Source organism: Triticum aestivum, chromosome 6A (assembly GCF_018294505.1).
Source record: "Triticum aestivum cultivar Chinese Spring chromosome 6A, IWGSC CS RefSeq v2.1, whole genome shotgun sequence".
Lineage (NCBI taxonomy): Eukaryota > Viridiplantae > Streptophyta > Magnoliopsida > Poales > Poaceae > Triticum > Triticum aestivum.
This window is the reverse complement of record NC_057809.1, coordinates 163133137-163144831: the sequence shown is the minus strand read 5'-3', so window position 1 is coordinate 163144831 and position 11695 is coordinate 163133137. Positions and strand designations below refer to the sequence as shown.

The 11695-nt window shown below is 58.2% G+C and overlaps 1 protein-coding gene across 1 annotated transcript; it reads right to left on the bottom strand.

Annotated features, from left to right (window-relative positions):
- Positions 1 to 5632: 5632 nt before the first annotated feature.
- On the bottom strand, positions 5633 to 8657 carry LOC123132629 (G-type lectin S-receptor-like serine/threonine-protein kinase At2g19130). The gene has a single exon (XM_044552467.1). It carries the CDS (start codon positions 8367 to 8369, stop codon positions 5862 to 5864), a length of 2508 nt encoding a protein of 835 aa, XP_044408402.1. The 5' UTR covers positions 8370 to 8657; the 3' UTR covers positions 5633 to 5861.
- Between the last annotated feature and the right edge of the window lie 3038 nt (positions 8658 to 11695).

Sequence of the window (11695 nt, the reverse complement as noted above, 5' to 3'; positions counted from 1 at the left end):
TGGTGTCCTGAGCTGCGTGTTCAGGACTGGGTGTCCGGGACTGTGTGTCCTAAGGTTTAAATACCTAGCCGCTCCAACCAGACGTACAGTTGTCACAGCAACTGGAACTGGTCCAACACATCATTGTCTTCAATGAGTCACTGGTTTTATCTTCACTTCCTTTTACTTACTGATCACTCATTGTGAAGTCATTGCGTGCCTGTTCTATCTTTTTTCTTCACAACGCGAGTGTATGATCTATTTGGCTTCATAGTATCTTCCTACCTGATCCTAATTACACTACAGCTATTTGTCACTATGCTTTCACTCTGTTGATACTTGACCATGGCTTGCCTAGTGTAGTCTAACTTCCGCTGCATAGTAATAGGCATATCTCTACTGTTTGTCTTCATAACTTCCATGTTTTGAAGACTTTCATAAACATCGCCTATTCACCCCCCTCTAGTCGATATAACGCACTTTCAAGGCTACTTGTCCTTCTCGGAGGTTGCTGCCGCCTGGCTCAATGCCGCCCGAACGGACACATCTGAGTGAAGCCAGCTAGAGACCAGCTCCAGGCGCCCAGCTACCAGGCGGGGTTATGTGCCTTGAAGATCTTCTCGCAGCAGGGTCATCGTAGAAAGAGCGCGCTCCAGGACGTCAGGGGAAGCAGAAGGGTCTGATGTCAGCATTGCAGCAGGAGGAGAAGGAGCCAGCATCGCCACCATGGCCTGGGAGGCTGGGGGCTCCTGAGCCTAGGGGAACCCAGCAACCGAGCCAGGCGTTGGCACCTCCGGAGCCAGTGGGACAGCAGGGGCCACCTCCTCTTGAGGACGATCGTGCCGGAGAAACGCGAGCGTTGTCACTGCCTTTCTCCACGAAGAGGGGCGCAGCCGCCGCTGGCGATGGGGTCCCGAGGAATACCACCACTTCCTCCTTCCTCCTCTTCCCCGCGGGTGTAGGCCTGCTGCCGCAGCAGAGAAGCATTAAGAGTCAATAGGAGAAGCAAAAACAAGACAGGACAAGAGTACTTACTAGTCCACCACAGTGTAATCTCTCTGCTTCCTGAGCTTGAAGCCTGAAAGCTTCGCGGCCTGAGGCGTGGCGCGCGAGCACCAGGAACGGAAGAAGAAGCAGCAGGTGTGTTGGAGGCTGCTCCGGGCAGCATCAGAGCACGGGCGTCGCCTCGGGAAATTAGCGTCGACCTCCCTCTCGTCGGAATCGCAACCAGGGACCTCCTTTGGGGACTGGCCTTGGACCTCGAGGAGCCACTGGCCGCATGCAGCTGCCTACTTTCCAGAAGGGCATCGGCCTCGTCATCGTCATCAGGCAGGGTGCAGAGGATGTCGGCCTTGCGCAAAGGGGAGGTCTCCCCCGCCCCTTCGCGGGTCGCCTCCGTGTCGCACTCCTCCTCTTCTTCCTCCTCTTCCCCCGCCTGAGACTTGTCGAAAGACAAGTCCACCTGAGCCGCCGTTGGGGGACGTTTGAGGGCACAGGCAGCATGAGCCCACGCTCGTCGAAGATAGGCAGAGCGGCGACAACCTTCGCCCCATCAGGGCGGCGGTACAAGGAAACAAAGGAGTCCGGCGGGTACCCTTGGTCGTCCCCAACCAAGGAGTGGAGAGCCGAGCGTAGCTCCTCGTCGGAAAGGGCTTCCGGGCGCAGGCGAAGGTCGTCCCCTTCGTCTCCAAGCTTCCAAAAGGGGCATGGACACGACTGGAGGGGAGCCACGCGCTGCTTCACGAATTCTTTGACGATCATGGGCCCCGTCAACTTCGCTGCCCTTGAATCACCAGGCCTCAGGTCGGCGGTCATCCTCTCCAACACCTGCGCCGCCCGGGCGTCGGTGAGCTTCGCGTGAAGCCACCCCTCATGGGACACAGGAATCTCCGTCGGCAGCACCAGCCGGGGGTGGACGCGCTTGGCGTCCATCATGCCCCACTTGCCCCTGAAGCCCTCGGCCTTCTTCCCAGCCTTCGAGATGGCATTGGTCTTGTTGGCTGCGACGAAGGCAACACACCTAGAGCAGGGGCCCTCTTTGATCCGGAGGAAGAAGAAGTGGCCCAGCAGCGCCACAGACGGCATCACCCCGACATACGCCTCGCAGTAGAAGGCGAAGATCGACAGAAGGAGTATGGAGTTGGGATGAAGATGGAGAGCGTGGATCTTATAATGGCTAAGGACGGAGTAGAAGAAGTCGGAGAAAGAGGGAACCAGCCCGGCGACGATGTTGTTCATGAAGAAGGGGTAGAATGTGCTGCCTGAGGCCTCTGGCTCGTCGGAGCCAGCCCGGAGCACAGCCTTCCTCTTCTTATCACCCTCCGGTTTCATCAGAAGCACGGTGGCAAGATTCTTCTCCGAAACGCTTGGCGCATCAAGCGCCGGCTCGTACCAAGACGACGAGGAAGTGGCCCGAGATTTCTTGGGCGCCATCTACGGCAAGCTCGAAGGAGGATCTGGGCAGATCCGGAGTCTCTGGGAGCGAAGGGAAAGAAAGGGGATCTGGAGCAAGACGAAGGAAAGCAATGAAGGCAAACACAACCCACGCCAGCCTTTTGTCAGGCGGGCAGTTGCCGAGGCAGCATGGGATAGCGGAGACGCCCACGTTCCATCAATCGCCACACGTCGACCAAAGTTGCAGGCTGTTGGGGCCCACGGCGCTCCGCACTTGCCCCTTGGCTTCGCCTCGATGTCAAGTCCGAGCGCGCCTTGGGCCCAGGGGCTACTGTCGGCGTCCTGGGAACGGGGGTCCCCAGACTTGCCTGCCTGCGGCCCATGACGTGGCTCCATCAGTGGCCCCGTACGGCCCATCTTCACCAGCAAACACTCAAGACCTTCACGAGGGGCCGAGCCTCACGAGGCGGACGACGCGAGACATCCTCGGGGACGGCCTCACCAGGCTGGCTCGCGAGGGGCGGAGAGATCAAGGCAAGGGACACCTCGCGAGGTTCCTGTGACGCAAGCCATGACGACCAAGGCCAGGCGGGCGCCAGCGCGCGCAGTGTCCTCGTTTCCTCTTTGGTGCTAAAGAGCCAAGCACAGGCGAGGAGTCCCGAGGCAGCAGACAAAGGTTTCCATATCGGTGCAACGAGACCAGGACTAGCAGGACGGCAGGACGGAGGCACTGTGGAGCCCAGGACGGCGTCACCACCAGAGCCTTTGGTAGGCGAAGACCATCTTTTGTCAGGATAGCTTGTACTAGCTACCCCCCTTCAAATTGGCCGTTGTGGGATCCCTTCCCGCCTAATATTTGGGAAGAGGACCCGGGCCTCTATATATAAGGCTAGCCTCCACCAGGAGGAGGGGGATCTCATCTTGGACGGGATCCATTCCACCAAGACCACCACACAAACTCACCAAGCACAAGAGCATCTCTCCTCAGGAGGCTGTTCTTCCCTTGTAACTATTCATCCTCAGCCCAAGAGGCAATCCACCGCACCACACTGGAGTAGGGTATTACACCACATCGGTGGCCCGAACCAGTATAAATCTTGTGTCCCTTTGTTCTGCGAGTTCGACGCGTTGAGCCTTGAGATCACGGTGAGGGCGTGAGCTAGAGGGAGGAGAGATCTTCGTGCGCACCCCGGTGTTCAAACCTCAAGGGTTTTGCCAGAACCCGAAATCCGACAATCATCACCGTCACCACATCGTCGTGCTGACGGAACTCTCCCTCGGCCTCAACTGAATCAAGAGTTCGAGGGACGTCACCGAGCAGAATGTTTGGAGATCGCGGAGGTGCCGTGCGTTCAGTACTTGGATCGGTTGGATCACGAAGACGTTCGACTACATCAACTGCGTTACTAAACACTTCCGCTTTCGGTCTACGAGGGTACATAGACACACTCTCCCCGCTCATTGCTATGCTTCTCCTATATAGATCTTGTGTGATCGTAGGCAAATATTTTGAAATACTACATTCCCCGACATGAAGAGGGCGGGCATGAGAGGTAGGCCTCGCCACCGGCGTGGTAGAAGGAGGATGACCGCCGGTAAGCGACAACGACTCCTTCTTATCCTCCTCAAGGCAGTTCTGATGTGGGTGCTCCTAACCCACGGCCTTCTCAAGCTAGATGATGGTGGATTTTGCAACATCAGCAATAACAACTTGTCCAACTTCGACAATAAAAACCCCAACCCCAACATTGGCAACAACCCTAGATCCGGTTGAAACAATAGGAGGGAGATCTGTGGCACGCAGGGGTGAGGCACACGGGTCATGGCCCCTGATCCGCGCCAAGATTCAAAAATTAGTTTATGTATATATTTCATCTATTTCACATTGTATAGCGATTCGTAAGAGCATCTCCAGCCGCGCCCCCAACAAGGCCCCCCGGGCGACTTTTCGGCCGCCGACGTCAAAAAATTGGCCCAGTCGCGCCCCCAAGAGCCTAATTTTCGCCGGCTTGGGCCGAAACTGGTGCCGGCGGACCCAACCCGACCCCAGCATGCTGGGGGGCGCTCGGGGCGCCGGGCGAATCATTTTTGGCGCGAAAGAGCCGCGGGCCATCCTTGCCAGCGACTCGTCTCGCTTCTCGCCGCTTCGTCGTCCTCATCGCCTCGTTTCCCATGGCGAATCAATGCCAAAGCTGTCGCGCGCTCCCGCGCCGATCAGCCTCCGCCATTGATGCCTCATGGGCGGCGCAGTGAAGGCGTGATGACGCGTGTCCCCGCGCATGCCACGCGTAAACGCGGCGGCCACACGTGCGTGCGGCGCCTCCGCCCATATAAGCCGACCCCCGGCGCGCCGGTGGCACGCACAAAGTCTCCACCGCCGACGCGCCCTCTCTCCCCCTTCCTCCCTCTCCCCTCGCCGTCCCTAGTTCAAAGAAATGGCCGAACGCTTCCCAGGCGACGGCGCGGCGGTGAACGGCTTCGGCCGCCGCCACCTTCACGAGGACGAAGCTCGGCTCCTCTTCGAGGCCGAGTACCCGGTCCCGCCGGACATGCGGGTGCCCGGGGCATGGAGAATCAGCGCCGGCGGGGTCCCGGTGCCACCACCGCCCACTGGGGCGGCACGGCGTGCGGAGATCGCGCGTATCCGCGCCTCCCTGCCGTGGGCGGCGAGGGAGGGGCCGCGCTACGTCCCCGACAGCCCGCTCTGGGAGCCGTACTTCCGCAGCCGTCACGCCGAGCAGATGGTCCGGCAGCGCCGGGCCCTAGAGGAGATAGCCGCCCGCAAACGTGGACGCGAGGACGAGCACGGCGTCGTGATCCTCGATAGCGACGACGACGAGGACGCCGCCGGACCGTCCAACTCGCCGCGCTAACCGGGGGAGGGCTGCAGCAGGGACGGCGGCCGCGGCGGAGGCGACAACGACGACGGCGGCGGCGACTATACGCGGTTCTACAACCTCCTCGTAGAACTGCAAGGGCGGCGGGCGGCGAGGGAGACGGCAAGGAGCAGACTAGTAGCAGTTTTTTTTAAAATATATTTTAAATATGAATGAACTCGTCGAAGTTTGGTTTAATTTGCGTCGTGTTTGTGACAAAATTTAAGTTTTCAAAAAAGCGTGGGCGCAGCGACTGGGGCATCTCGCCCCCAGCACATGGTTTAGCGCAGGTGCGCCCCCAAAGAGCGATTTTTAGCGCTTCCTGGGGGCCAACGGCTGGAGATGCTCTAAGTATCTATTTGAACGAGAGATATTGACTTGTACCATTTGTATTCAGTCTACTCCATAGTTGGTCCCGTATTTCCAACGTGAGTCGTCCGTTGTCATGAGTTTCATGCTCTTCTAGTCTCTCAGATCACATCACATAGTACTGTACCTATCTACAAACTGAACTGAGGCGGTATCATTCAGCAACGATCTAGCTTTGCTGCGTTCCTGATGTGGTTTGATGATTTTTAACGTCGCCGGCCGGAGTTGAACCCTCGCCTCGCATCACGCCAGCGTCAGGTTCTGCAGCGTCCGCGGCATCGGCGGCATGTCGACGTGCACGACGCCCTCCAGCGCCTGCACGGCCTGCGCCATGGTCGGCCGGTGCGCCTCCTGGTCCTGGATGCACCAGCACGCCACCCTGCACGCCCGCTCCAGCTCCTCCCCCCTCACGTCGCCGCGCAGCCGCGGGTCCGCCACGGCGCCCGCCTCCCCCGCCGCCACCTTCCCCGCGGCCCACACCGGGAAGAACGTCGACACAGGCCGCCCTGCCTCCGCCTCCGCCTCCGAGGCGTCGCTGCCATCATCGCCGCCGCGGCCGTCGCCGGAGCTGTCGGTGTTGCGTCGGCCCGAGATGAGCTCGAAGAGCACCATCCCGAAGCTGTATACGTCCGCCTTGGCGCTGATGGGCAGCCCAGAGATCCACTCCGGCGCCAGGTACCCGATGGTGCCCCGCATCGTCGTCAGGGCGCGGCTGAAGTCCCTCCCCACCAGCTTCGCCATCCCGAAGTCGGCGAGCTTCACGCACAGGTCCTTGTCCAGTAGTATGTTCTCCGGCTTCACGTCGCAGTGTATGATGCACTCGCGGCAGCCGTCGTGCAGGTACGCCAGCCCCCTGGCGACGCCGAGCATGATGCCGTAGCGGTCGCGCCAGCTCGGGCACGAGCCGCCGCCGCCGCCCTTGAAAAGGTAGCCCTCGAGGGAGCCGTTGGGCATGTACTCGTAGACGAGCAGCTTCTCGTCGGCCGACGAGCAGAAGCCCAGGAGCCGGACGAGGTTGACGTGCTGGATGCGCCCGAGCGTGTTCACCTCCGTCCGGAACTGCTTGTCGCCCTGCCGGAGACCCTCCAGCTTCTTGACCGCCACCTCGGTGATGGTGTCCCCGCTCTTCAGGACGCCGCGGTACACGGAGCCGAAGCCTCCGCCGCCCAGCCGGTCGGAGAAGTTCTTGGTGGCGGCGCGGAGGTCGCCGTAGCTGTACACGGCCAAGGAGGAGCCCGCCTCGTTCGCCATGCTGTCCAGCCGACGCCGCCGCCTCCTCCTGGAATGGAGGAACCAGGCCAGCAGCGCCGATGCGATCAATGCCGCTGCCACACACGCCAACACGATTCCGACGACAAGCTGCAGTGGTAGGCCCCCTTCGTTCTTCTTGTTTGCTCTGCTCAAATCTCGCAGCCCTGATTCTGAAAGCCGGAGATGCAGGTCCGGCGACCCCGAGGCCCCAGAGTCGTCGGTGTAAAGCTGCTGAAGGTTGCGGAACTCGCCGTGCCAGACGGCGCACCGGCCGCCGCCGGAGAAGGTGTAGGCCTGGCAAGAGCAGTTGTCGAGGCAAGCCGACTCGCACTCTGTTTTGCTCAGGGCGCGGCCCACGGCGAGCGAGTCGTCGGGGAGCTTAACGTTGGGCAGCGCCAGGAACACGTCCGTGGACGTGGACGTGGACGACGACCCGTTGCCATCGCGCGCGCACGCGAGCGACGAGTTCCGGCGGCACCCGCCGGTCCAGTCGCTGAGCGCCCAGTCCCGCTCCGACGCCGGCACGAACCCCGGCGGGCACCGGCAGGACGGCTGGCTCCTCTGGTCGCAGACGCCGAAGGCGCCGCAGACGGCGTAGGCATCGCACTGCACGGTGGGCGCGGCCCAGAAGAACTGCCAGCGCTGGCTGGCGGGCACCCAGATGTACTGCTTGGCCTGCCCCGTCCCCTCGAACACCTGGCGCGTGATGGTCGCGTTGTCGTAGAGCGCCCAGCTGAGCCGCCGGTACGCCGGCGTCTCGACGTAGGTCTGGTTGAAGAGCACGTTGTTGACCGCCTCCGGCACGAGCACGAAGACGCGGCCCGTCCAGACGCCGCTCCGCCAGTAGACACGCGTCCGGTTCCAGAGGTAGAAGAACTCGCTGGTGCCGTTGCGGTCGACGGTGTTGCTGAACATGCCCGGCGCGGGGTCCTCGGCGTTCCGCCACGCCGTGAGCCCCTGGTACTCGCCGGTGAGCTTGTTCTCCCCGAGCCACGCCCCTGGCACCAGCGTGTCCGTCGGGTGGTCGAAGCTCTGCCAGAGCACGTCGGAGGAGTTGCCGCCGCCGAGGAGGACCAGGTTGCCGTCGTCGCGGATCACTGCAGTGTTGTTGTTGTTCGACTCCTCCGCCGACAGGTTTGATCTCGACGACGACCACACGACGCCCTCGCTGGCGGCGACGAGCTCGAGGCCGCCGTCGTCGGGGGACACCCGGAGCTCGGCGGAGGCGGCGCTGGACAGGGGGCTCGCGCGGTTGGCGACCCAGATGACGGTCTGGACGGGGATGTTCTTGTACCATACGCCGAGGTAGAACCGGCCGGAGCTGCCGGGGCTGAAGAGCCCGGCCGCGAACTTGCCCTGCGCCGAGACCACCGTGTCGTCGCCCCGCAGCGGCCGCCGCGCCGAGACGGCGTCCGTCTCCGCCGCCGCCGCCGCCGCTACCGGGCAGGAATGAGCGAAGCAGAGCGCAACGAGAGCGAAAGCGGCGACCGTCGGCGACATGTTTTCTCTCAGGTGAATTGAATTCTCGATCGATCAGGAGGAGAGGTGGATGGCGACCGCGAGCGAGTGACACGCAGGCAGTTGCTGTCGCGTTTGCACGCAGCTATACGCTGTCGCGTACTGGCCGCCCGATGAGCCGCCCGCCTCGTCGTCTGGATGACTTATAGTCTTCATGGAGTCTGTGTCTATCCGTGAATATATAGCCACTATTTTCCCTGGCGAGCGACCAAAACGGCACATTGTCTTGTCACCTCCCACAAATGTAAAATGTCAATGGGAAGAGGTAAAAAAGGCTGCAGGGTTGGTGTTGAGCCGGTCCGTGGCTTTTCTGGAGCTGGCGGGAGCAGGACAGGAGTCTTCCACGGTGACGTACGTGGAGACAGATTTGTCACCTTTGGCTGCACCACGGATGCTCGCCTGGTTGGCTGCACCCCCCTTAATTTCCTGCTTGCTTTCGTGCACGGTCCGAAATATATTAGTTTAAAGAAAAAGAAAGTGTAGCAGATTCGTAGCAAAAAGCCGGAGAAATTTGGCTGGCTTTGGTTACCGTCTCGAGTGGCCGTGCGTTCAAACCGTCGTCCTGCTACGGCAGGCGGACGTGAAAAGGATAGATCTCCTGCAACAAAACAAAAGCAGAGCCATCAATCAAATCATGAATGGAATGGGTGGTATTTGTTAGAATTAATCCGAAGCATACCGTTGATGATCCGAGGAACAAACAATCATAGACAATAATGACATCGAGATTTGTTAACGAGTTTCGGCGAACTCGCCTACTCCCCGGGGCAATGACTACGGGCGCTCCTCCCCGAGATACCGCAACACCGGCCACCCGGGCGCCGGCACAAGCCACCAGCACCCATTGCGAGCTTGTCGCTATCTAGTCGTCATGGGTTACAACGTGGGGTGCCTCAACGTGTCCGACTCCGACACTACAAGTATCCTACCCATACTACAACACCAAGTCCAAACGTAACCCAACTCGTACACAATATTCGACACAAACATAACAAACTCCACCTTGACGAATATTCTCCACCACCTTGAATTTGTCCATGCGTCAAACTTCCATGTACTTCGGACTTGTGTTGTCTTCTTCGTAGCTTACTGAGAGCTACTCGACGAGTCTGCCCTAGACCCGCCGCCGCCGTGAGACGCTGCTACTCCTGCAATTCCAGTCTCCGTGACTCCACCTGCAATAATGCTCCCTTGCAGCTTGTAAAGATGCGAAGCCGTCCTCCCTCCAATTATCACGGTCACCTCACCTTTCATGATTCTCATGGTATTCCTATCCCGATCACAACGGAATACCATACCACCATCATGAAGAACACCGAGCGAAATTAGATTCCTCCTTAGCCCCGGCATATGCCTGACTCCCCGAAGCATCCGCTCAACTCCGTCAAACATCTTAATTTTGATGTCACCTACTCAGGGCCGTCTCCAGAAATTCGGGGCCCCGGGACGAGAATCAAAATTGAGACCACAATTTTAAACAGTCATATGACATGAGAACTAATATAACTCAGGCATACTCCCAGTTTATTACACAATTTCAGTCTGCTATATCTTACTCCTAACCTAGGACGTTGACAAATAAATTCATTATCATTTATCAATACCCAGTCCATGGACACATGATGATAATATCATCCTACTCGGCTGCTCCTAACTAGGGCCTGCTCCTAACCTAGGTCAGGGAGATCAAAATTAGAAATCTACCAAGTACAGGGATGATAAAATTAAGTTGTATACCTAGTAGATGGAGACCTGGGTTATAGCCGATGGCGGAACCGCAGATGCGAAAGGCAGCAGCTATCAGCTGACGACGTTCCAGGCGAGCGGGAGCAGCGGACGGCACCTTGGGCGATTGGCGGAACCGCGAAAGCAGCAGGCGAGCGATTGGCCGAAGGCAGGAGACGACATCTGCTCGTTTGGCAGAAGCAGGCGAACCGGCGGCGTGTTAGCGATCGATGGGAACACTTAAGAAGGCCTCGCAGGCTGGCTTTTTGTTGCTGTGTACTTTGCTTAGGCCTTGTCGCTACATTAAATGGAAAAATGTGATTATATTGGTACACACTACTAATACCCAGTAATTTAGGGGCCCCAAATCTTTGGGGGCCCTGGGCGGTCTCCCACCTTGGCCCCCTCCATCGACGGGCCTGCACCTACTCCAGCAACACGATAACCGGTGTCATCGCCCACATAGGCTAAACCAAACTCACCAGACTTGTACGAAGAGAACCACTCCCTGTTGGGTGTCGCATGAAAAGAGCAAGCCGAATCCAACATCCACGCTTCACTTTTGGTTGACCGTCTGTCTGATACTACGAGAACATCACTACTGTTGTCTGAGTCATCACCATGAGTTGCCTTATTAGCACTTTCCCCACCATTGAGTTCTGGACAGTCCTTTCTCATATGTCCCCACTGCTTACACTTGTGACATTGTATATTCTTTTTCTTTTTCTTGTTCTTCTCAGCCTCATATCCCTTCCGCCACTGTTCACCCTTGACTAGCAAACCTTCACCATGAGAGACTTCCATCGCGTTCTTCTTTCTCATATCATAAGATAGCAATGCCGCAGTAATATCCTCATTCTTGACGGTCTCCTTGCCGTGCGTCAAAGTAGTGATCAAATGGTCATAGGATGATGGCAATGAACAAAGAAACAGAATTGCCCTATCCTCGTTGAGGGAGTCCTGGATTAGGGGGTGTTCGGGTAGCCGGACTATACCTTCAGCCGAACTCCTGGACTATGAAGATACAAGATTGAAGACTTCGTCCCGTGTCCGGATGGGACTTTCCTTGGCGTGGAAGGCAAGCTTGGCGATGCGGATATTCAAGATCTCCTACCATTATAACCGACTTTATGTAACCCTAACCCTATCCGGTGTCTATATAAACTGGAGGGTTGTAGTCCATAGGCAATCAACTCCATACACAACAATCATACCATAGGCTAGCTTCTAGGGTTTAGCCTCCTTGATCTCGTGGTAGATCTACTCTTGTACTACCCATATCATCAATATTAATCAAGCAGGAGTAGGGTATTACCTCCATCGAGAGGGCCCGAACCTGGGTAAAAAACATCGTGTCCCTTGTCTTTTGTTACCATCCGGCCTTGACGCACAGTTTGGGACCCCCTACCCGAGATTCGCCGGTTTTGACACCGACATTGGTGCTTTCATTGAGAGTTCCTCTATATCGTCGCCTTTAGGACCGATGGCTCCTTTGATCATCAACAACGATATGGTCCAGGGTGAGACTTTTCTCCCCGGACAGATCTTCGTCTTCGGCGGCTCCGCTCTGCGGGCCAATTCGC